A 27,552-nucleotide genomic window follows, 5' to 3' on the forward strand; every position below is an offset into this window, starting at 1 on the left:
TATTTGTAATGGCTGTTATTAACTCAGGCTTATTGGGGTATAATTTGTTTACAATAAATTTTACCCTTTTTAGACTCAAGGAGTTTTAAGGAGTGTATACAACCATGTAACTGTCACCAAAAACTGCCATGAAAATTAAGATACGGAACAGCCTCATCACTCCAAAAGTTCCCTTTTATAGTGAGTCCCCTCCCCTTATTCTTTGCCCCTCACAAGCACTGCTGTTTTCTTTTCTTAGAGTTTTGCCCTTTCTAGAATGTCATATAAATCCTACAGTATGATAATGGTGTGAGTGGGTGGTGTGGGTAGTGGTGTGGATGCCATCACCTAGCTTAATGCATGTGAGATTCATCCATTTGGTGGCTTCTTATTGCAGGTTAATCTTCCATTTTATGAATATACCATAGTTTGTTCATCCATTCACCTATTGAAGGATATCTGGATAGTTTCCTCCTGTTTTCAATGATTATAATAAAGCTACCATAAACATTTGTGTATAAGTGTTTGTGTGAATGTATGTTTATAGTCTATTTTGTAAGACCAGAATCACAAAATGGCGGACAGTATTTCTTTGCTTATTTCTTCCTTTTAGTGGGCCATATCTCCTAGTGGTGCTTGAGAAAGGGGCATGTCCCTATAGATCTCTAAGTGTTTGTTCCCTGACTTGTAGTCCATAGTTTGGTTGGGTATAGAATTCTGTGATGGAAATGCTTTGCTTCAATTTCTTTTACTTTCCTTTGTTATTAAATTTTTTTAATGTTTATTTATTTTAGAGAGAGAGAGAGAGAGCAAGAGGGGAGGGGCAGAGAGAGAGGGAGACACAGAATCTGAAGCAGGCTCCAAGTTCTGAGCTGTCAGCACAGAGCCCAATGTGGGGCCCAAACCCACAGACCATGAGATCATGACCTGAGCTGAAGTTGGTTGCCCAACTGACTGAGCCACCCAGGTGCCACTCCTTTGTGATTTTAAAGTCAGCAAGCAGTATTCTGAGGCTTGAAATTATTTTATGGAAAATTATTAAGTTGGCAAAATTTGTATCCTCTTTGTACCTAGTGTTCTGAAGCCTCCTGGTGTCACCTGGTCTATTTTTAGCCACTGTGTTTGCCAATTCATTAGGTCCTTTTGACTACAATATCCAGGTATTGTATTGACTTCCACTGATTTGATTTTATTTCTGCTGCCATATTTCTATTTTATTTTATTTTTAATTTAGAGCATGAGCAGGGGAGAGGGGTAGAAGGAAAGAGAGGGAAAATCTTAAGCAGGCTCCATTATCAGCACGGAGCCTCACGTGGGGCTTGATCCCATGATTCTCAGATCATGACCTGGGCCGAAATCAAGAGTCAGATGCTCAACCAACTGAGCCACCCAGGCGCCCCTCTGTTCATATTTTCAATATCCAAAAGATCTTTCTTGTTTTCAGTCTATTTTTATACTCTTGGTACTTCTTTCATGGATACAGTATATTCTTACCTCATGAAGATATTAATAGCTTTTTAAATTTTTATTTCTTCCCAGGCTTTTTTTTTTAAACTCTAAGGTAAAAAAAAATTATAGTGTTATATTAATATGTTTTAAGTGTACAATATAATGATTTCAAGAATTCTATACATTACTCAGTGTTCATTAAGATAAGTGTACTCTTAATCTGTTTGGGGGGGATGGGTTAAATAGACTTTTTTCAGACTCCTTTTAAGATCTGCTCCATTCTACTTCATCCCATATTCTTTTTTTCTAATAATTTTTTTAAGTTTATTCATTTTTGATAGAAACAGAGCATGAGCTGGGGAGAGGCAGAGAGAGAGAGAGAGAGAGAGAGGGAAAGAGAGAGAGAGAGGGAGACACAGAATCCAACGCAGGCTCCAGGCTCTGAGCTGTCACCACAGAGCCTGACGCGGGGCTTGAGCTAACGAACTGTGAGATCATGACCTGAGCCAAAGTCGGACGCTCAACCGAAGGAGCCATCCAGGCGCCCCTACTTCATCCTATATTCTTATATTTGTCTTGTGTTTTCATATTAGATATCTTTTTCAAATGGTTGGGGATCCTTGGCTATCTGCTCATATTTAAGAATGGTCCACAAAAAGCTGAATGGAAGCATAGTGCACAGGCATTATCTTTGGAGAGTTTCACCATGTTCTCAGAAAACCTCAGACATACATTTTCTTTGGGGCTTTTATTCCTAGAACCCAAATTCTAGGAAAAAGACTCTTTACTGCTCAGATAGTATGCAAATTATTCCTTAGTTCCTTTGTTTTCAAGACAGCACCTCTATACTTAGCTGTTTATTGGTGACTCCAGGCCAGAAACCTCCCAATTTATTTGCTTCTTCTTCTGGGATGAAGTTCTAACTACTTCTTAAATAGACTTCCAAACAGTCTGCCTGTTTTTAGCCCCACCATTACCTCCTACTTCTATAGCTACCTCATATGGACAATTTTTTAACCCTTCTAGGAAATCTACAATAACTGCAGTCAGCTTGCTTCGTGGCTCTCCCCAGTACCAACACAGGATTCAGTGCCCTCAGGTCTGCTGATGCCTTGGCCATGTGTCATCTGTTATAACTTTTAAAAGTTGGTTACTACTGCCTTTTTTCCTGCCATCCCTGTCTTTGTGGATTTATGTCTAACTTAACATTAGACAAATGTCTAATTTGACATCCCCCATTGCTCACATCTTATGTAAGTATGGTACATCTACTATAATTAATAGACCAATATTGAAACATTATTATATCAAGCCCATACTTTATTTAGACCTCTTTGGTTTTTAACCTAATGTCTTTTATTAATTTTTATGTTCCAAGATTCCATGCAGGATACCACATTACATTTAATTGTCATGTTTCTTTCACCTTCTCTTGGCCATGTCCTTGTTTTTGATGACCTTAACTGTTTTGAGGAGAACTGATCAGGTATTTAGTAGAATGTTTTTCAGTTGGGATTTGTCTGCTGTCTTTCTCATGATAGACCTTCCTTTTGCATCATTGTTATTATTTGCTTTTGCATTTCTGAAGTGAACTTCTCTTAGCTCTGATGTATGTATGACCTTTTCCTAATATTCTTGGATTTCATTTGCTAATGCTTTTTTTAGGATTTTTGTTTACAAAAATTTAAGTTTATTTTGAGAGAAACAGTGCAAGTGGGGGAGGTGCAGAGAGAGGGGGAGGGAGGGAAAGAGAGAGAGAGAGAGAGAGAGAGAGAGAGAGAGAGAATCCCAGGCAAGCTCCATGCTGCCAGTACAGAGCCTGACTCGGAGCTCAAACTCATGAAGCTGTGAGATCATGACCTGAGCCAAAACCAAGAGTCAAATGCTTAACCAACTGAGCCACCCAGGTACCCCATAGGATTTTCATTTATATGCTTTTAACTGAGACAGACTCTAATTTTCCTTTTTCAATACTCATTTTGTCTGGTTTTACTGTCAAGGTGTCACAAGGTAAATAACAATTTTGGGAGCTTTCTTTCTTTCTAATCTCTGCAACAGGAAAAGACAGCTTCTCTTTTATTTGAAGCTTCAGTAAAACTGGGAATTGTCCTTTATTTTTATAAATCTATTCAAATTAACTTACTGTATTATTTTTTAAAGCTTACATTGTTTTTGTAGTTCTGTTCCTTTTTACCCTCATTATTTTTTCCTCAATTAATCCTGCCTACTTGTCTATTTTATTAATGCTTTTGAAGAGTTGTTTTTGATCATCTTCACTGCTTTCTAGTATATATGTCCATTCTCTTAACTTTCTTAGTTCATTTTTATTAACTTCTATATACTATTCTGCCATTTTTTCCTAATTTTTTGAATAGAACACATAGATCAATAATTTTCTTTTTTTTTCTTTTGAGAGAGAGAGAGAGAGAGAGAGAGAGAAAGCACATGAGCAGGGGAGGGGCAGAGAGAGAGAGGGAGAGAATCCTAAGGAGGCTCCATGCTGTCAGTGTTTGATTCCACAAACCTATGAGATCATGACCTGAGCCAAAATCAAGAGTCAGACACACTTAACTGACTGAGCCACTCAGGCACCCCAATAATTTTCTCTTCTAATATACACACCTAAGGCCATATATTTTCCTCCATATAACTCTTCAGTTACAATCTAGACATTGTGGTATGTAACTTTCACTGTAGTTCTGTTTGAGGTATTTTCTAATTCATAGTTTCTTTTGGACTTAATTTATTTGGGGTGCAGTTTTTAGTTTCTTAATTTTGTTCTTTATTTCATCATATTCACAGGATGTGGTATAGTTTCAAAGTATGGACATGTGTTGAGACTTAATGATCTAATTGGTCAATTTCTGTAAATGTTCCATGTGCTTTTAAAAATCACATGTATTTTGAAGTTCAAAGTTTTTTATATATATCCATTCAATCAGGATAAATTGTATTGTGTACATCTTCTCTATTCCAGTATTTTTCTGCTTGACTGATCAATTAATAAGAACTCACATTAAAATTTCCCACTATGATTATGGTTTTATTAGTAGTTCCTTGTAATTCTGTCAAATTTTGTTTCATATTTCTGGAGGCTATGAAGTTCATATAAATTCAGAGCTATTACTGTCACTAAAAAGTGATTTCTGCTTTAAAGTTTATGTAACTGACATATATTTAGTTTAGCTCAGTGATCTTTCTTCCCAGCTACCAATGTATGTACTTACTTATGGTCTTCCTGAACACAATTAGGGTTACCTCTGGTAAACATCATATGGCTCGGCTTTAGTTCTTCAATGTAAAAGAGATTTCTGATTCCATGAGTTTCTGATTTCAACTGCAAATTTATATGGTTTATATTTATTGTAGTTGCTGATTTGATTCTATTTCTAATATCTTACTTTCAGCTTCCTGTTGAAGTTGCTTTTGCTTTGTTTTTTTTTTTTTTTAAGTTTTCTTGTTTGTTTAAGCAATCTCTACACCCAGTGTGGGGCTGGAACTCACAACCCTGAGATAAGAGTCAGCCAGGAGCCCTGCTTTGCTTTGCTTTTGAACCTTTGGAGGGAGTTTTAAGAGCTGTGTCTTGCCTCCACCACTAATCCTCTTTTTCTATTGTCTTATTACACTTTTCATTAACATAATCATCCCCAAGTTCTACTGCTTACCCCACACAAATGAAGACAGACTGATTTCTAGGCAATTAACCCCCCACTGGGTGTCATTTTGAGTATATATGTTGCTGGTGTTTTAAGGCCTAATCAAAGAAATGGAAGTACAATATATGGATGTAAGGAACTCAAGTAGAGAAATGACAAGCTGGCCAAAAGGAGCAAGGAGGAGTGAACCTGACAAGGAGCCGGGGCAGATCCAAGAACAGTTCTGTATCCTTCCAACACTGCACCCATGATAGCTGCTGAGAGCTTATTATATTAGTTATGGAACGATCCCAAGACACTGAAACAAAGGATTTAATAATGATGGCACATAGTGTCATGGAAGGGCCTTCCAAAACACAGAAGCACTGTTCCTTCTTAAAGAAAAACACATCTGTATTTCTTACAGAGGAATCATATAATCAGTTAAAGAGAGACATTATAATGAGCAGATATAGTCCAAGCTGGAATTCCTACATACTGTACCTGAAAGAAAGCAGAGATAGCAAAAGCCTAATGACAGACCTTCTAGGTTCTCGAACATTTACAAAACCTCAGAAGAGACACTCACCTTCCTAATGTTTAATCAGTAAAATAAGTACATCTGTCAGTCTGAGAAGTTATGTTGAAGGCTTAATGAGTACTTACAAATCAATATAAGCCCCCAAGTGAACAAATAATATGGCATTTATGTTTCTCATAAAGAATGTCATGATGCCTTTAATCCTTTGAGGATTAAAAAAAAAAGGTAAGGGGATTAGGTAGATGATTTACGAGCTTTGTCTCATCCTCTACCACCACCCAAAATGCAGCCATCCAAAGAGAGATCAGCTCCCAGCATTCCAATCACACTGGAACTCTGGCTGAGTAACAACTCCAAGGAAATGTAGGCCAGGTACCTTGTCACCTGTACCTCCCTGCTACCAGCAAACTAATAGATTCTCAGTTATGAAAGAATCCATGTAGAACGTCTGTTTTACTACTGCTTTGCTCTCAGAAAAATTTAGGCCTCAATGATAAAAATCCTAGGAAACACCCCTTATCACATTATCAAGTTATGTTGAGTCCTTTAGAAGTATACGAAAGGACTGCATGCTCAATACTATTGTCACTTTTTTAAATGAATTGAAATGTTTTTGCCCAAAATTACTTCCACTCATGGCATAAGTAACAGAACAGATGCTGACATTTTACATGTAGATGGTTCCTCAGTGAAGCAGCACTTAATTAAAAATGGGGATTTGAGAGATTTCAGAAAATTTCATGCCACCCTAATAATACCAAGTACTTAGTTTATTTTCTTTTTCATGAGCAAGCTAGCATACTAGCCTAGTATCTTTCTGTTTCATTATTACTAAATGCTACAAGGCATTTAAAACATTTTATTGAAGTAGAAAGTCTTGCAAACCAATAAAATCATAATTTTTCTCCAAACACACATGATTTTAACAGAGAAATCTAAAGTATAGAACTGTTCAAATACGCAAAGGATTTTAGTCATGAAATGTCTTGGTAATTGGTAAAACAGGCACTTATGACCAAATGGAGATTTCACATGGCTGCAATTTTATGTAGACTTGGTAGAATGTTGACGAAACATTGCTGGCGCTTTGGAAATAAATTTCCCTTTCAATTTGAAAACTAAACAAAAGGCACAAACCCGAAGGCTCAACTGAAACACCTTCATTCTGAAACCAGAAAAATCAGGCCTGGATTCTGATGATCAAAAGTAGAGAAGTAGCCAGTTGGCATTCAGTTGACCACCACTATGGCCTGACTCCCCTCTTCTTCCTCATCTGCTTTATGGACATACATTATTCATTTTAAAGATTTTAGAAGGTAAGCAACCAATCCCATGGTAGTTTGGATGCGCCCACATGTCATGCCATAGCCCTATTTCTAGGAACCTGTGAATATAAGTAACTTCTTTCACAACAATCATTTTCAATGAACAATAAATTTAGCTGTTATTTTCAGCAAATGTGTAATAATGTAAATGAGAAAAGAAATATAAAATTGTTAACCTGCTAGTGATGGAGTTCAAGGTTTTAGAAGCAGTTTGTTATCCTAAACATTTGGTAATTGGTAGGATTATTCAACAAGAAACAAAGATACACTCAAATTGTTTGATCATTCTCTGCATGTCCTGAAGATCAGGCTAACATGAATTTTATTTTGTACATTTATGAAGAAATTGTTCTCTTAAGAACAGAAAGTTAAATTCAGAGCTGTGATAATCCTTAAACCTTATCATATTACAGTTTGTCCTTTTCACAGATGACAAGATGAACTATTGAACTGAGTGTACCGATTCTCTATATTAGTATTTCAAAGAAGAACTAAGTATTTGGAGGAGTTAATCACAACATAGAGTGCATCATATGAAATTACCTCACACAAGTTTATTAAATTGACCTGTCCCATGCATACTCTGAAGTAGGATCAAAACTAATCTTTCCAAAGGACAGACAAAAGAAGTAAGCACCCAATTTTCTTTCTTTTCAATAAAAATAATTAAAACTAGTTCTTGTTTTAGTAAATTCAACTTACTGAAAATTTACTATTGCCTTTGACAGTACCACGCTGATGATTTCCCTTGAATAATCTGTATATTGGACCCAAAGAAACCATTTATTCCATACATGCATAAATAATTCTCAAATAGTTTAAAGGGTGTTGCAATTGTAATTTTAACAGCAATGCAGTAGACAGGAGTAGACAGCACTGCACTAAATGCAAAACACTTTGGAAGCCAGTTCCAGCTGTGGTAATTAGTTTAGCTAGACAATATATTTTCTCTGGGTCTCAGTTTCTCCATTTCTAAAACAGAATTGAGAAGACTTGGCCTGCTTACAATAAAGAATCAGAAAGGATGCCTCAAAGTTCTTTGTAAACTGTTAAATACTTTATAAATTTATGGTATTATTATTTAAAATCATTACATGTATCTCTATGTCATTATATATATAAAGAATTGCAAATCATTTTTAAAGCAATCAAAAATTTGAGAAGCACAAATTGCTACCCAATAATTTATGAAACTAAACACATGATTTTGCCAATCATTTTCTCACTGACTCTGCAAGGCTATTCTAACCACTGGCAGATTTGAATACATAGATCAAAGATGTTTCCTGTCTTTTAAGGACAGCACTGAAGGATTATAAGGCAATGCATTATTCATTTATAGCTAAATGGTTTGTTTTTCTTTGTTCACAAATCTAATCTAAATTAAAATACACACATTAAATACACATTAAGTTCTTAACTTCTTAGTCCTACCTCTCTCATAGATAAAAGATTTTATTCAACACCATTTTTCTATGCAAATTTTAAGAAGTTTTGATGTAACTCCATCAGCAATTTCCAAAATCATTAGAGATTCATTAAATTTTATATCATAATTAATGAAAACCAAAGTTTGCTTGGTTAAAAAAAACTAAGGTAAAATTTAAGCCTTTATTTATCATTAATAAATGATTTTTAGCATTTTCATGGCACCTGGGTGGCTCGGTCAGTTAAGTGGCTGACTCTTGATTTCAACTCAGGTCATGATCTCATGGTTCCTGGGATCAAGCCCATCATCATGCTGATAGCACAGAGCTGCTTGGGATTCTCTCTCTCCCTTTCACTTCTCCTCCCCACCTCGTATGTGCATGTGCTCTCTCTCTCTCTCTCTTAAAATAAAATAAAACAAAAAATAATGATTTTTAACATTTTAATAATACTTTTTACTCAATTTGTGCTTTCTAGTTTGTTGTTGTTTTCCTAAGAGATATCTGCCCATAAGCATGAATATGGTGGACCAGGAAGGACTTTGTGTGAGTGTGTGTGTGTGTATGTGCATGTGTATAGCTAAAACTGCAGAGCACTTCCATATGCACTGTTCTGTGCACTTGACTTACGTGTTCACACATTTATTCCCCCAACAACCCTATACTGGGGACTATTACTACCCACATTTTACAAAAAAGAAATTGACAGAGAGGTTAACTTTCTCAAGGCCACACAGAAATTCCTTGGCAGAACCTGGATGCAGACCAGAAAGTTTGCCTCTGTAGTCCATTCATGAATCTTAAAAATATAATACTCTGTGGGAAAAAATAGCAAAAAATACAGATTATGATATCATTTTTTAAAGTCTTAAAATTTAAATTAAATGGTACATTATTTGAGGACACAGATACATGTGGCAAAACTATAAAGAAATCTAGGAAATTATTACTGAAAAAATTGGGGACAGGCTGACAGGCTGATGAGAGAAGGGAAGTGACTTGAGAAAGGCCTATAGGGAACTTCACTGGTGTGGGAGCCATTCTATTTCTTAAGTTAGGTAGTAGATTCACTGGTGATCATTTTAGTACTATGGGCCATAACTTACAAATATGTCGCAGCTTATCTTATATGTCAAATATTTTATTGTAAAACTTAAAGAAAATATTAATCAATAAGCTATTCAAACTCTTTAACTTATTCTGTATTTATGATACATGTGAGTTGGATAAATTACTCTTCTCTGTTTCCAGAGTAAAGCAAATGTGGTCAGGGATGGCAAAGGCTTGGCATGAATATCACCACTTCCTCTCATGATGGACAGTGGTTCGACATGGCTTGCTCCCTCCCTTATCTGGCCAATGTCTTACAATGTGGAGAGGTCCACATAGGACTCTGAGAATTCATGACTGATTAGGAACAGGTGGTTGGGGCTACTACACCAATTTGGTTGGAGGTAGCACCCCATCATCATTGTGCTAAAGGATCCCTAGAATTCTTGCTACTGGGAAACTCTGGGATTCCCAATTGGTAACACTGATGCCTTTCAAAGATGCAGTTACCTGTTAAGTTTGAAGCATCAGTGGGACTCAGTTGTAACCAGTGGCGGGCATCAGAGTCAGTCACAACATCTGTGGGAGTGCTCAGTTCCGGGTCCTCGTCACAGGTTGGCCATGGGCTCATGGACAGCTCTGCCTCGTTGTTATAGCCCAGAGCTGTGTCACTGCTGACACTTTCACCTGGCACAACAGAAGAACCGAAGTCTGAAATAACAAATTGCTGGAAATCAGAATGCTCCCGATTACTAACATGAAAGTAACTAAACAGTTGACGCAGCCGGAATCTTTCAGGGGATAAGGGCTCAAAAGGTGACTCTGTAGGGATCTTTGCCAACAAAACAAACCTCCCAGGTACAGGGCATTGATAGTCATTACAAGCTCCATGAATGTAACATGTCACATGAAGTGACATTCTTTTCAAGGAAGTCTTTAATTCAGTTATCCTATATACCCAAAAGATTATATCAGGTCCTTAAGCTTTCTATTGCAATATACACAGCTACAAAATAGGAGTGAGTGGAGGAAGAAGGTGGGAATTCATTTCACCATGAATGCAAGATTATTCTCCTAGCTGTAAGAGTCTAAGGATCCTTTATACATTGAGCTCAATATTTAGTCCTAAACCCAGAGTCAATCACCCACACTCACTGAGGGATGAAGTGTCCAACTGCAAAAGATTTTCTCCAAAAGAAATTTTCTCCCCTTTAAACACTAAAAAGTTCTAATTTGTCATCATACAATGATGCTTTCAAAGGCTATTAAGCCATATAGAGCTATTTAGTCTGACACAAAACAGACCTAGACAGTCTACTCCTCCAAGTCTCCTGTCTACTTCATAACAGTTTTATGTGTCTACCCTTCCTGTCTGCCTACTCTTCTGTCTGTTCTTTGTATTTGCTGACCATCCCTCAGCCTTGTTGCTTGGGATTTGTTGTCCTTCCTTCACTTGCCAAGAACTACAAGTTGTCCCAGCCACCAGATAAACTGAAAGTTGCCCCAGAAACCAACCTGTTAGGTCCCTAAGTTCATCTGCCACAGAACTCCAAGCCCACAGGGTCTGAAGGTGGAGCCTAAGAGGAGCTCCTCTGCCTCTACCAAAACCAGCCTCGATTTGCAGGAACTGCCTGTTATGCAATCTGAGAAGGGCATGGCCAGGTACCTGACTTCATGGAAGCAAAGTATTGGGGCCACAGATTACAATACATAATATATCCAAGGATTTGAATCAAATTTCAAATACTTATACCATTGATTTCAATGTGCTTCTGAAGCTTTTTGTTCCTAGCCTGTGGGAACTTTCTGGAGAAGACCAGTTTTCCTTCTGGGTTTGTTTGCTCACCCAGCCATTGACCTTGGTTGTGCCTCTTACCTGGAGAAAGACCTGGGGTGGAAGGACAGGCCTCTAAGGCACACATAATGGACTGGACCTGGTTTACTGTATGTGTTGACTAACCACCCATCAATCCTGGGATTCCAGGAATAAAAATGTCCCAATTCACAACCGTGACTCTTCAGAAGATAAGATACAAGTTATAAGAGAACAAAATAGATCCACTCTTAAGTGGGACGAACACAGACCACATTTCCTGGAACTTACTCTTCTGTCTTTCCTTACATTTTCCTTGTGTCTGCTGCAAATCATCTTTTAAATCCAATTCAGCAGGGCTGCTGCTTCTTCTGACTAAGATCTTCAGACAAAAAGAAATATTGCATTTGTTACAGGAAAGTTCTAATTTTTACAAGACTAAGTTTCTAGTCCACATTTATAAAGAAAAAGAAACAAACAATAATAACAGCAACAAAAAATTGAATGATGTTTTCCACTTGAAGGATATGTGTTCACAAATTACTATAATTAAATTATAAAATTACTCAAGATCTGAAATTTTTGGCTTCTTCTTTGTCAAGTGACATCCAATTAAATTGATCTACCGAGCAGGGATGCCAAATTATATGGAAATAATTTATTTTTAAAGTTTTATTTGTACTTCTGCTTGAGCACACATACATAATGAAGCCAATTTGCAGAGGGCCTAAGTTACCCAGGAATGGTGAGTGTGCAAGCAGGGAATGTGTAAATTCTATCTAGGCATCTAAAAGTCACTCAGTGCCTCTTTGTGAAATATGCAACAGACTTTCCTGAGCACCGCCTCAACACCTAAACCTCGTGTTAAATAGAGACGACTAAAAGATTTGGAGGCAATCTGCATCCTCTAAAATTTATAACTTGCTTGGAGAGACAAAACATACACATTACACATAATGATCACAATGTACATAAGAAAAATGTGCAAGCAAACTCTCTCTAAAAGGTATGCAGAGTAAAGTGTTACCTTAATCGGCTCACAGTTACAGGACAGCTGTTCAAGAAGGCAACAGACATGAAGTGGTAGAGAGAAGGCAGGAGGGGATTCAAGGCAGGAAGCACTGAGTGGTAATCAGCAAGTTCTATGTGCAGGAAAAGAAGCTGATTATAGCAGGCCATGCAAGGCAGTCAGGCGAAGAAGGAAAATGTTAAGAAGAAAACGCAGACCACCTTCTAAAAGAGGTAGCTGCCAGTGGGCCTTCAACATCAGGCTTACAAATTTCAACCCAATATTGACAAAACAAGCAACTGTATGTTCCAGATAATAGTTTACTGTGATTAAAAATTCAACTAGAAAGATAAGTCTAGTAGTCATCTGTGGGATATATTAAAATTAAGAAGAAAACCGCTATGAACTGTTAGACTGAATAAGGAATGAGATGATAAGACTTTTGATGGTGGAAAAGGAGAAGAAAAGATAAATAAGAAAATGCTGTAGAATGACAGACAAGAGCTTATACAAGACCTGTATATGGGAGTGGAGAAAAATTAAATCACAAAAGGATATGAACCTAGGGAACCATAGGAATGATGGTGATGAAGGAAGGAAGGGAGGGAGGGAGGGAGGGAGGGAGGGAGGAAAGAAGGAAGCATAAGGATAAAGGAACTTGAGAAGATTTCTGATGTTTTGATTTTCATATTTAGGCTAAATATCCAAAGCAAATGTACCGTAAGTGGGCAATAAAAATCTAGGAGTGAAATAGAGGATTAAGTCAAGAATGAAGATGTGAATTTAAGGTCCTCCAGTGCAAAGTGTGTAAGAAACCTAGGGTTCAATGAGCCAACTAAAGGGAAAAATATTAAACAAGCAAACAAATGAAAAGGAGGGGCTGAGATATACAATTAAAAGACAGGACAATTATTAAGCTAAAGCACAGAAGTAGGTCATGGATGAAATATCTAGAAGATTAACAGTACATGAAAAAAAATACTACCCAGCCTTAAAGAAGGATGATATATACCTAATGTGATAACAGAAATATACCCAGGATCTTTCCTCAACTAAAAAGCAGAATGTGGGTGGTTCTGACTATATGAAAGATGTTTGGAATTTCCTCCAGCTATAGAAATAGATTTTATGTAAGAATTTCAGGCTCACAGGGAAGTAGAATAAATCTCCCAGTGATCCATACTCCCCCCACAAAGTGAGTAGAAACCAGAGCAGTGAAAACAGGGCTGCCATAAGGGTAAATCTACTATTGCCACTGCCAGTGGCAAAAGGACTGAGATTCCAGGATTAAAGGAGCACTCATTGGCTCTTGGAAGAAACAAATGCACATTGTCCTGGTGAAACTCCATCACTTCAGACATCCAGATTTCCTGTAGATTAAGATCCATCAGCTAGGAACTCATAATCAAAGATCACTGAATACCCAAGGAAATAAATCATCATGTACAAGAGTCTCAGAAACAACAAATACTAGATTTAGACCCCACTCCTACCCGCCCCTCCCCGCAAGGACTTCAGACAATCAGAAAAAGAATTTAGAATTGTAATTTGTGACTATTTTAAAGACATAAAAGATGGAAATCACAAAAATGAGCAATCACAAAAATGAGCAAGCAACAAGAAATTATTAGAAATTACAAGAATGTTTGAAAAGAATTAACCTGAACTTTCAGAAGCAAAAGTTATCATTGTTGAACTAAAAAACTCAGTGGAAGTATTACATAGCCAACTCCATATGAAAAAACAAAGATCTGAAAAACAGATCTAATGAATCACCCAGAATGTACCAGAGGGTCAAGAAGAGTGGCAAATGTGAAAAGAGACATAAGAATGTGGAAGACAGAATGAGAAAGTCTAAATATATTTCTACTCAAAATTCCAGGAAAAAAGAGCTGAAAGAACAAACAAGAGGCAATATTTGAAGAAATGACTACCAAGAATTTTCCAGAAACAATGGAAGAACAAGATGCATGGCACATAGCGTATACAAAAAAGGACAAATGTATAAACCAAAAGAAAATGCACCTAAATATAATGCAAGAAAACTGAAGGGCAAGGACAAAGAATAGCAAGGAATGACATCTAAACAGAATGGACAGAACTCTCAAAAACAACAATGAAAGACAAAAGATAGTAAAAAAATAGCTTCCAATAGAAGGTGGGGGGAAGGGATAAAGAAGTGGAGGAACTACAGTAATTAAGATGTTGTACTACTGGCCAAAAACACGAAGTTACCAATCAGTCAAGATAAGTATATATGAGAGAGAGGTATCATTTCAGATCAATGAAGGAAAGATGAATTCAATAAATGGGACCAAGGACAAGTGGTTATCCATGTGGGAAAAAATAAAATAAAATTAGATCCCTACCTCCGTAAATAAGAATCAATTCAAGATAGATAAAAGACTTAAATGTGTACAGCAAAACTGAAACACTTAAATATTCTTATCCTTGTAGAGTTGGCATTTTAATATTTCATAAACCTAACTATAAATATAATTAATAATCAAAAATACCAAAATTAAGAACTTCTGTTCATCAATACACCATTGAGAGAGTGAAAATATAAACCATACACTGGAAAAAAAATATTTTCTAGAAACATAACCAAAATAGGATTACTCTTCAGACTATATAAAGAATTAGTACAGATAAGAGAGAAACAGAAAAAAAATCAATAAGAAAATGTCAAAGACGTCACATGAAACACACATGGTCAATCAACATGTGGAAATATTTTAAACTTTATTAGTAATCTGAAAAATGCAAAATAAAATGAATTCCCATTTTCATCCACCTAACTCACAATCTGACAATAGCAAGTATTGACAAAAATGTGGATGAATGGGAACTCAACACATTGTTGGCAGAAATATAAGTGGTGTAATCACTTTGGAAAACATACAGTCTCTTGTAAAGAATATTCTTCTACTTTATGTCTCATTAATCCCATGCCTAGATAGTCACCATAAAGAAAAATCTCAAACATGTAGATCTTGAAACATATACAAGAGTGCACATAGCTACATTTTTCATTAATAAAAAAAAGATGAAACAATCTAACTATCCATCAACAAGAGAATGGAAAAATAAGTTGTGACATATTCACAATGGAGTGTCATATGGTAGAGAAAACTTAGGCTACACGCCACAGTGTTGATAAATCTTAGAAATATGTGAGTGAACAAAAGCAATAAAATCACTTAATAAAGTTTATAAATAAGGAACACTAAAGAATATAATGTGGAAATACATACATATAGAACAAAACTATAGAGCAAAGCAAGGACATGATAAACACAAAGCCAATATAACATTCTCTGAGGGAACAAGGAAGGAACATATATAGGCCAAAGCAACAGCACTGGAAAAATTCTAGTTCTTAAACTGGGTGGTGGGCATATAGGTATTTATTTGATTATTGAAACATACATATATGTATGAAATATACATATATTGTCAAAATACACATGCAGGTATATACAGAACATATATTTATTAGTATATAAGTATACATAAACATATGCATGTTTATGTATATATGACATACATACAAGTATAAATAAACATATATAAAAAGATACATGCCCTTTAAAAATAAAGACAGAAAATTTTAACACTGGTTATCTTCTAGGCAGGGAGGACTAGAGAGAGATTTTCTCTGTTTATTGTGCACCTTTCTGTTATGTTTGAGTTTTCTATAAATATATATCTACATATTTTTAAAGAATGACTAAGCAGGAGTCACGTGCATGCATGAAATGTGGGCTACTTTTTAGTTTTTCTTCTTTATACTTTATATTCAGTCTAAAGAGATAAATGCTATTTTACATTTTTCTAAAAAAGAAATCATAACTGATCTTTGCAAAAAAAAAATCACTTATCTAGCAACTCATGTCAGGTGGAACATGCTACCTAAAGCAGTTTCAGGAACAGGGAATCTGAATATACGTCTGACAGGCAAGGATACCTGCTTAAAAATATAGAATGCCAGGTACAGACCAGAAGTAAATTCCATTTTCATGCTAATTTTTTTTCTATTTTTGTAGTGTGACTATAATTTTACACAGAAAGTAAGAAAGCCTTTAAGAGCTCTCAGGGTTGTTCAGGGCAATAACACATCTAAATGGAGAAATGTTTTAAAAGAACTGCCACTAATAAGCGTATTTATTATGCCAATAATTTGTATGTTTATTTTTAATTACAAACTGATATAGTTTGAAAATATCTTACTGTTATTCCTTCATGTTCTTTCTTCACATATCCTTTATTTTCTTGAATAGGCTTGGACTCTGCAGAACTCAAAGTCTGTATATTTTCTACCTTTTGACCTAGAGATTTTGGGGAAAAAATTAACAAAATATTTTAGATGATAAAATTGGAGAAAAAAATTTATATGTAAGTAATCAAATTTAGATATCCTAAGATACGTAAAAATAGGAGTTACGATCTGGCAAACTGATAGTCTATGAGTCAAGTCTACCCTATAGAATCTTTGACCCACAGATAGCTTTTAAGAGACTGAATTGAGTGCAGCCAATAGGTCCACCTAGCACATTATGCCAGCACAGGGGAAGGTAACAAGACTCTCCTAGGGGCCTTGAGAATGGGATCTCAGAGGAAAGCTGCCTGAGTTTGCCAGGTGAGCTGACAGGAAAATAGAGCAGGAAGGTGGTTCAGTATTGCTCAAGAATAAAGACTGATGAGAGAAAGCATGAACTTATCAGTATCAGTGATAAAAAAGGGAATATCACCACATAGCCTATAAACACTAAAATGATCATAAGAGGGTTTTATGAATAATCTGGGGCCAATAAATTTGAAAAGATTACATGAACTGAACAAATTCCTGAAAAACCACAACTTATCTGAGTCAAAACAGGAAAAGGAAAATTTTAATGGTCTTAAAATGATTTAAAAATGTGAATATTTTTTTGAAATCTTCCTAGAGGAAAATTCCAGGCAACTGGTGAATTCTACCAAATATTTAAGGGGGAAAAAAAGTTTAAAACAGTCTTATACCAAACCTTTCAGAGAACAGAAAATCTTTCAGATAATACATTTCTCAAATTATTTTAGTGTATCTTCTTACTTCAAGAAAATTTCTAAGAGGGAATACTTCCCTATTTTGATGAGGCTACGAGATAACCTGTTGATAAACAAGATGGTTTATCTCTTACTTAACTGATGAAACTAAAACTAAATAATAAGCATATTCACTGCCACCAGACACAACTGAAACATGCACTTTCCCTGTAAAACACATCATTCATTGTTTACAGATCTGACCATCTGCCTCTCTGCTTTGCTTTGAAGGTGTCAGAGACACTGTGTAGATGGATGCCATCAGCAGTGCTTATTTTCAGCCTCAGCAGAGTTCACAGGCTGCTAATAAACTTTTTCACAAGTCCAGCCAGCCCTCCATTCTCACTGTCAACTTTTATGGCTCTCCTCACAAGACCCTTTCTTGCATGCCCCTACCCTGCCTCCTACTTAACTCTGCCGCTCGACGGAACCCTGTGGTGTGACATTCTCTGCTTCCCTACTCCAGCCACCACTGGACTTCTCTCTAGTCCTCAAACAGGCTACTCTTAAAAGAGGTGCACCTAGGGGCACCCGGGTGGCTCAGATGGTTAAGGATCCGACTTTGGCTCAGGTCACAATCTCACAGTTTGTGGGTTTGAGCCCCGCGTCAGGTTCTGCATTTGCAGCTCTGAGCCTGGAGATTCTGTCTTCTCTGTCTCTAACCCTCCTCTGCTTGTCTGCTTGTGTTCTCTCTCTCTCTCTCTCTCTCTCTCTCTCTCTCTCTCTCTCTCAAAATAAATAAATAAACATTAAAAAAAAGAGGTGCACCTAAGTATATATAATTTTAGATAAGTGTATTAAACAGTGAAAATATTTCATTGCCAGAAATCACATCCTTGCTATCAACTTAAAAAGCAAGTTTCCTTGAAATAAATTGAGTGGGGTTAGAATAAACGCAGAAAGCAATACGGCGTGCAGCTCCTTCCCAGCCAGGATCCACAGTCCTGTATTGTTTAACCACTGCAGCTACTCCGTACCCTGAGAGGAATCTGGGCGGGGCGGCTCAGTGACGTCAGGTGTGCTGCTGCTACGAATGATGTGCTGCTCCGACCCCAGGCAGCCAGATTCCATGGCAGGGGCATTTTCTGATTGCTGACATTCTTCCACTTCTGTGGGCATTAACACAAAACATGCGGAGATGTATTCAAAGATTTTTAAAAATAATTTCACCACTTGAACCAACTGATTCTAAAAATGTAGTCTGGGATACTTCCCCCCAGTCCAAAATTATACAATAAGATAATCTGCATTTACACACTAAAGTTTTCTTTCTACACTTGTTAACAAGTAATATTCCACTCTAAAAATATGTTTTAAGTTTTGCAAAGCATTTTATTTTCAAAATGGAGAAAAAAAAAAGAGAAAAAGCTGCAGAAATGATTGAGAACTGTGAAAGTCACTTGGAATTTCAGAGCCGGGCATGCCAAGGAATGCGGGAACCAGGAAATACACAGAATAGGTAATTTACATTTGATGAGAGTAGAAAGACACACACACACACACACACACACACACACACGTGCACACACACACTCTCTTATAGGAAGATAAAAGGAAATGGGAATTTCAACTCTATCATTCCTTTCAACAGATAAATGCACAACTGTCCAAAATAAAATACTACAATTATTTAATAGCTTTTACCACCAAATGCAATGCTGAATTAATCACTAAAGTACAAAAATGATCCACTGGCATTTTTGGAGAATTAATACATAATTGTTATAAAATAGAAAACCATAGGTGAGTACTGGCCACTGGATAATCTCAGCTAGCATTATTACAAACTATATTCTCCCAGAGAATGAGTTCTCTATTCTCTATGTGGCTCCAGAGAGGTCCCTCTAAAACCAAGATCTGACTGCACCACTTCTCTCTTGCCGAGGCCCCCCATCATTGTACAGCCAAGCCTGGGATCCTCACAGTGGACATAGGGCTCCCCCTGACCTCTCCCCACAAATTTGATCCCCCACAGGAGCTCTGACTCACTTTAGTCTCCAGCAATCCTAGCCCACCTGCACCTACTGCTCTCTCCTTTCTGCGGCTCACTCTTCCACACTACCCTCAGACCTGTTCCTGCCTCCTTTCCTCCCTCCCTTGCTACCTGGACACCCCTCCTACAGGACTTGCCATGTGGTCCCTCAACAGACTCCACACTCACTCCAACAGTCATAAAACTTTACATCTACATAGCTGTAACATATTTTCTAAAAATTTTAATTTAGCTAAAGTTTCCTTCCTTCTAAGATAAAAATTCAGCCTGTATTATCTTACCCGGCAGTGTCAACCACTTCCTCACCTGAAATGAAGCTCACTGCCCTTGTGCCACCCTCAGTACAACCCTATACTCCAAAGATAAGCCAAAGTGCTGGCTCTCCCTAGTCAAGTTGTATGTATGTATTACTCTACATGTAACACACAGGACTTCAAGAGAAGGGTGCTGCTTTATTTTTACTATCCAAACAAAAATTCTATTTTAAAGTACACTGATACACGTAATGAGACTTTAAAACTATGAAGTTTGTGTGACCCTTCATTTATAATTCAGAATACTGGGCCATAGTCTAAATTTAGGCACTGACGGGAAGCTGAACTTAGGGCATAAGCAAAAGACAGTCAAGGTAGCAAGACAAGAGCACACAGACCCATTAAAGCTGCATCTCTTCCAGGTTGTCTTTGCCCTTCTCTTCTCTTGAATAGCCAAGAACTGTTCATTTTCCCACAGAGAGACACAAGACATGTGTACATGTTTGTGATCTCCCCACACATCTGCAAGCTTAGACTAGGCCCTTTTCACAGGTCTGCTTCTAGGCTCCTCAGCATTAGGCAACAGAAGCCAGATGATACCATGAGACCAGACCCTCCCTGCTGCCTTCGTTCATTGTTTATTCTAATTATGCAAGATACTGAAACCTTCTGGGAAGTGTTTATATTCGTTAATGAACCTACTTGTTAATCTAATATCAGTAGAGGGAGCCCAAGAGCTTCCTAATTCTCTAAAAATGATTGGCAAGTGCCAGTTTTTATGGACAGTGGGAAGAGTGGCTTTTATTCACTTAAACTTGATGCCAAAAACTGGTAGATGTTGGTTTCTGGGCTAGGAGCAGAAACAAATAAGAGCCAGGCCAACACTGGCAGCATCTTTTTAAAGATAAAGAACATCGCCATCTGGTGGGATACCGTACAGTCACAGCACCATGGTTTCCAAATTCGAGTGTCCCCACTGGTCCTCAACACAACAGACGGACGAAGAGCCTGCCATCACCAGCTGGTGTGCCTTCCCAACAGGCTGGCCTAATGCAGCTTTAAGGCTTTGTTTTTGTAAAACTGTTGGTGGGGACTTCTCTGATGGAGAAGGTCCAAGCCCACAGAAATCACCAGAAATGGTGAGGATGGGAGCATCCATGATGAGGGTGGAAAGAAAGGGGAGAATCATAATGTCAAGCATACTGTGAGGACTGCTATGCTATTGGTTCCCCGAGCTACTCCTATAGTTAGTTGACTGTTAAGTGATCTAGTGTGGAAAAAGAATTTAAAATTCTTATCTCACAATTAAAATCCAATTTTCTGATTTGTAAATGTACAGTTCTTGGCCTTTCTCACACTTTATACTAAGTATATAGTCAATATATGCCTTGCATAAATGAACAAATGAATACCAAAAATATTTTCTTGATACTTTTTTTCTTAAACAGCTCTTGAGCTCCCTCTGCTGGCTTTTTATTTGTTAAGAAAGGGACAAATGTCAAAACTGCTCCCGTTCCACAGTGTTGCTGTTTCGTAACAAATTAAGACCATTTAATACTGATATGCAAATATCAAGATACAGGATTATGTGATACTCAAAGCATGAACAATCTAAGTTATATAAAAAATTACATTATAAATTCTGGTTAGGTCTAACACATTCTCTGTTTTGAGTACCACACAATTTGTTCAAATCACTTCAAAGAGCTAAATTCTATCTCAGATTCACCAAATCATTCATTGTCTCGCAAGCATTGCTACCCTAATAACTCAAATTTTAAAAGTTCTAACCTAGCTTCTTGATAGTGTCAACTACACAGTACCATTACAAAATCACTGCTTTCTAAGGCTCCACTCAAAACACCAGGAAAATGATCAAATTAGAATTACTTCATTTTTCCCACTGAGAGAAAAATCCACATGATTAAATTAAGAGTGCAAAGTCTTTAGAAACTTCTATTTATTCCAGACGTCTGACCACTTTTCAAAGCAATTTCACTCAGTCTTTGATCTAAGCCTTTCTTAATCAATCTTATTAAATGAAGTGAGACTCATTCTTCAATTACCAAAATTCTGGGTTCCATTTATCCCTCATACAAGATTGCAAAGGCAAAATGAATAGTTTAATTTCTTTTTAAAAGCATTGTTCATAAGACCAACTTGAGCCTATTAAAAAGCACAAGAGATAGAAGTCAACTCAACATCTTGAGGTTTCTTAGGAGGTCCAAAGGTGAACCAGCCCAGACCCTGACAACAAGCACTTCCTGACAATTGGATACTACCTGCAAGCCTGACAACCAGAGGCAGAAGCAGCCAAACAAGGCTTTCAGTTTGGTACCATTAAGTCTCTTTTAGAATGAGAGAAGATCACTGAACCTCTAATTGCTACAACTACAATGGCCCTAAAGGAAAAATAAAATCTATCATCAGCATGGCCTATAAGCACTACAGACTGATAAATGTCCCAACATAAAAGCAGTTAAAATTGCAAAACAGCTGGAAAGCATTGTTCTCACAAAGGAGAGGAAGGAAAATCACCAAACTGCCAGTTCTACTTCCCACATGTGTGTTTATGTAGCTATTCATATAAATGGGATACAGGTGGTTATTACTTTCCCCAAAATCTGCTGCCACCAAATAGAGTCCCAAAGGGACCAGAATAAATATAATCATGGCTGAAGGTAAGTAATCCTCTATTGTTTAGATTATTAAAGCAATTTTTACATATAGACAAGAAACAAAAATAAGAAATGTTAACAAATGAAAACAAAATTAGCAATCATTTTTATAGTAAAGACCTTGTGGCCAGAAAGTCAACATTAAAAGTGTCTGCATACTACGTATAGGTGGATATACATCTACCTATATCTAAACTTAGCCATAGGTAAGCAATATATGCCAACACACTAGGATTTAAATTGGGGCAGAAATTTAATACTCTCATGTGCCAACCGGTGAGAATGCACAATCTAAAGTAGGATTGATATGCACTGTTCCTGGCCTAGTCTCTCGATAGGACAGTTCCAAAGGGAAATGGCATCATTTCCTTAGTGAACTAAGGAGGAGTTCACTACTGTAGCTGTCAGATAAAACACAAGGAACAGCAGACTGTTCTCAGTGTCACTACACGGCTAAGTCCCTTTACCCTTCATGCTATAAAACCAGGAATAAAGATGGCAAAGGCAGGAAAATACTGACTTGGCATGGCCTGCTTTGCTTCACCCCAAATCAGGGTCTTTCAACCTCAACACTACTGATATTTTGGGTCCGATGATTCTTCATGGTAGGGGCTGTCCTGTGTAGCCACTGTCAGGTGTTCAGCAGCATCCCACTAGGGGCCGGTGTTTAGGCACTGCCCCAGCTGTAACAACCAAATGTTCCCTGGGGGGCCAAATCATCCCCAGTTGAGAACCACTGTTCTAAATCATATTTAACTTCTGTTGGAACTCTGTGTGTGTGTGTGTGTGTGTGTGTGTGTGTGTGTGTGTGTGTGTGTATGAATCAAGAATCTGAATAAACTAAAATATAATAGCGAATGAGAAAAAGGTTTCCAAACTGAGATTGTGAATAAAAATAGATTTCTTAAGAGAAAATATTCCGGACAAACTAGTAGAAACCTTGATCAAAGGAAACAATATGGGGAAAAAAATGCACTGTGAAGAACAAAAACTTTTCACCATGAAAAGAATGCCTTTTGGGTGTATATTAGCTATATACCAGCCAAAAAGAAAACAAAACTATTTTAGATACTTTATTAATCATCTCTAGGCAGTAGTACTTTTTTGACAACCAGATTATCAAGTAGTTGATGCTCATCAGTAACTTAATTGACTGGGGATCATGTTACCATTCGTATTGCTTTTCACCTTTGGTATCTACTAGAGAAAAGTATTTTCTGAGAAGTGTAATCCGTAGTCTCAATGAAACAAATTTCTTCCTTCATATTCTGTGAATTAAATAATATGACATCTTACATGCTCATCAGGGGAAGTAAGATTTAATTATGCTTTACTACACTACATCATCATACAATATGGCATGATTTAGTGCTACAGAAAGCCACACTCAGGCTATCTCCGATGAAAAGTCAGTTCATTTTAGAATCTCTGAACAGTAACTGGACATAGGCCTAATTATTCACTGCAGAGCACAGTAGACCCTTTTTTTGAGGGGTCTATGGCAAAAATCACCATTTTTGATGCCATAACGTTTTAGTAATCCAGAAAATACACTGTGTGCAAACTACAAGTGGGTGAACTCAATTTTAATTGGCTGGAGCACAAGAACAATGTTTCCTTGTTTTGAAAATTAGCACTTTTTAGCATCTTTTTTTTTCTACTCAAATCAATAATCAGTGTGACTGATAAACATAAACATTATTACTTTACACATGATTACAATTTATTAATCCCAAGGAGGTATTGCCTACATGATTTTTCCCGTTTATCAATTTTGGGGAGGCACAGCAAGCAAAACTTTTGTGCTGCAGGCATTGTATAGAAGGCGCCCATCCATCATTGGTAGAAACTATGGGTCAAAAAGTCCTACAGCAAAGACCAGTGGTGCTGCAGAAATTTTCTTGACTAATGGCTACTAAACATTTAACTGCATAAAAGCAATTATTAATATTCACCGAAAATAAATGCAAAGTGCAATGGCCAGGCACGCATGCGCAGTGTGGGGGGTATTAACAAAGGAAGCAAGGCCTACAGGCAAGCAGGAGAAGCCCAGGGACACTGACGGACACATGAGACAGCGTTACAGTACCTGACAGCCTGTGAGAGCAAGAGGAGTAAGAGAGACCAGGTAAGAGAGCGCTCACGGTGTGAAGGAGGAGCGGGACGCTTTTAGTGGCAGGCAAAGCCTCAGAGAGGTGGACACAGTTGCTGATAGACTGGCTTCGCTTAGCTTCCAGGAGAGATAAAGTAACAATTATGTCAGAAGCACATTAGGATCTTTCACTTCTTTTCTTTTCTTTTTTAACTTATTGCTATTTTTCTGGGCTTTCTTTCAAATTTAAAAAAAGGTCTTTTAAACTTTAAAGGAGGTCAGTACAAAGTAGAGTATTTAACTGTAGTCTCTAAATACAGCCAACCTTCGGTCATTCTGATGACATGGGAGAATGGACACTCACACTGTATCACTTTGTATCACACTCACATTTGGGTTGTTTATTTGGGCAGACACCATAATCCATTTCCCCTTCCTAAAGGACACATACATGAAAAGACAACAGGCAGGGAGGGGAAAATCTAGCCTAAGATTAAAACTGTTCTATAAATAATAAATAATTTAAAAATTGGTTTACTGAGAGCTGACTGTATTCAAAAGCAAATCATTTAGTAAATTAAATATCCTAAAGTACAGAAACACATGAAAGTCAAGTTGAACATTAAAAGATTTGATATTTGAGGGTAAAAAGGCAAAAATCTCCATGAAACCCATCCTTGTATATCACATTTCATGCTTGTTAAATCCATAATTTCTTAGGATGAACTTTATGATGTTCTCAAGTTTTCTACAGACCACTATTTAAATGACCATTTGAGAAAACAGATAAACATAGGAAGAGAATATGCCTCATATATACGAAACCACCATCAGTGGGATCAGTTTTATCCTTAAAACTAAAATGTAAAGGTTGACTTGTTTTATTATTTTTACATCACTTTATTTCACATTCACGGAATACAAGTACAAACGGTAATGACACATTTGCAGAGGGTGAAACAAAGTTTTTACTTCCTTGCCCCTCCCCCCTCAAACCCCCCCTCCTCTGGCTGTCAGTATTCCCAGGTCTGATTCCCACAGGGAATCCACAGGGACTACCTGCAATGGGATTACAGCACACTCTTCACAAATGGGTAAGATGATACTTCAAATGACTTCCATGCGAATGTCAAACTGACTTACTTCAAATTTCCTAAAAGATGTGTTCATCTCTCAATGTCAGAGGGCGTCTGAAAGAGCTTTCCTTTTATGAATCAAATGTGTATTTTTCCAAAACTGATCACTAGATATTTAGAAATAATAAAACTTATAATTATTATAATTATAATAATTACTTTGTGTGGAAACTGACTTGCTTTAATCACTCATTTTAGACATCTAAAATTTTAGCATCATTCACACTCAGGAGCAAAGTTTTCCTTTATAATTCTTTAAGACTCTCCTTGCCAGTTCCTTTTAAGTTGCAAACTAGTTCCTTCTCTGTTAAATTGTTCTTTCTCTACTCTGCAATTGCTTATTTTATTATTTCTGTCTTGCCACCATCACTGACATTTTCTCAATCATTTTCTTAATCTAGATTAAGTGTAGTCACTGAGGCAAGTTATAATAATCTTTTCCTTTAATGTTTATTTATTTATTCTGAAAGAGAGAGAGTGGGGGCAAGGGGCAGAGAGAGGGAGAGAGAGGATCCCAAGCAGACTCCACGCTGTCAGCGCAAAAGCCTAACACAGGGCTCCATGCCAAGAACTGCGAGACCATGACATGAGCCAAAGTCAAGAGCTGGACACTTAACTGACTGAGCCACCCAGGCGCCCCTATAATATAATAATCTTAAATTATTCTCGTACTGGGATTAGAAAAAATAAATCACTTTCAAATGGGTCTTCCATGATAAACACCTTACTGCTAAAGGTGACAAAAACTGCCTGAGCTGCTATTCTCATTAAAAGGTGGCCTCGGGGCGCCTGGGTGGCTCAGTCGCTTGAGCGGCCGACTTCGGCTCAGGTCACGATCTCGCGGTCCGTGAGTTCGAGGCCTGTGTCAGGCTCTGTGCTGACGGCTCGGAGCCTGGAGCCTGTTTCGGATTCTGTGTCTCCCTCTCTCTGACCCTCCCCCGTTCATGCTCTGTCTCTCTCTGTCTCAAAAATAAATAAACATTAAAAGGTGGCCTCCACACTATCAACACCTACCATAAAAGTATTCTGGGCCTTTTTAAAAGATGGAAAGGCAAGTTATTACACAATGTAAAAATAACAGAACTGAGTAAAACCACTAATAGTCTATATAGATTAGTTTTATAAAACAGCATGATACAATAAAATCTTCAGAGACCGTTGTTTTCACAGGCAACTAAAAAGATAAAAATGTGAAGTAAAACAGGAAATACATATGTATTGCAAGATACATGAAGATAATAGATTGATCCAACTCAATAGCTCTTGTCTCATTATCTTTTTAAAAGTTATGGTTCCAAGTGTTATTAATTTTTAATACTCTAAAGGCCAGGTTTATGACTTTTAAGCGACATAGTCTAAACAGACTTTTTTAAGAGCTCTTACTGATGCAATACCATATGTTTCCAGATGCCTAAGAACACTGATAAAACAGAAGCTCACTAGCATAAATGCACCGAGGATTATTGAGAACAATAATGGTGCCACCTCCATAGTGTTGGTCTAAAACACCTGCTGAGAAACTAAAATGCAATTTCTTCTATGGCTGTGCTTTGGCCAAGTAGGGGAATAAGGAGCATGCAATATACAATAGTTTGCTGCTCATTAAAGTGTGAAAGTAAAGTTTTACATAGTGTTTTGAATGATTAATTTTATTATCATTACAGTTCAAGGGCTGTGAAGGGTAGCACAGAGTCTGGGCAGTTCAGGAATGATGACACTTTGTTGCAAACTTCTGCTCTGATTCAATGAGGAAAGAAAGGAGTTTCTAGGAGTTGGGATGAGAATGAAAGTCAGTGTGTAAGCCTTCCCCAAAGTTGCCTGTTACCAGGAACAGTCTCTCCTCAAGGAAGGGGATGAAGGAGAGAGCAGGAGAAGTGGAACAGGAGGTGAATGTAGTAAGGTGATAATTACCAACAAATGCTGTAGCAAAAAGCATTAGACAGGGCTAAGGCACAATGTATTTTCGTAAAAGCTCCAACAGGATTCTAAGCCATCTCTATGAAGTCTTTACTAAGTACTGTAAAATATGTTGACTGTAAATGACTCTGATTTATGACCAGAGGATATTGTGACTTTCTGCAGTCAG

At 37.2% G+C, this 27,552-nt stretch overlaps 1 protein-coding gene across 5 annotated transcripts in view; it reads right to left on the reverse strand.

Moving 5' to 3' along the window:
• Positions 1-27,552, reverse strand: part of RALGAPA2 (Ral GTPase activating protein catalytic subunit alpha 2) — a 322,390-nt gene that overhangs the window by 175,658 nt on the left and 119,180 nt on the right. For 3 of the 5 annotated variants that reach the window (XM_047854050.1, XM_047854053.1, XM_047854054.1), the window contains exons 17-20: positions 18,291-18,422; positions 16,462-16,559; positions 11,511-11,601; positions 9,917-10,117 (exon numbers count right to left, since the gene is read on the reverse strand). In XM_047854050.1, coding sequence (XP_047710006.1) covers positions 9,917-10,117; positions 11,511-11,601; positions 16,462-16,559; positions 18,291-18,422 — 522 coding nt within the window. The remainder of the gene's footprint in view (positions 1-9,916; positions 10,118-11,510; positions 11,602-16,461; positions 16,560-18,290; positions 18,423-27,552) is intronic. The other 2 variants (XM_047854052.1, XM_047854051.1) reach the window with 2 other exon arrangements.

Source organism: Prionailurus viverrinus, chromosome A3 (assembly GCF_022837055.1).
Source record: "Prionailurus viverrinus isolate Anna chromosome A3, UM_Priviv_1.0, whole genome shotgun sequence".
Lineage (NCBI taxonomy): Eukaryota > Metazoa > Chordata > Mammalia > Carnivora > Felidae > Prionailurus > Prionailurus viverrinus.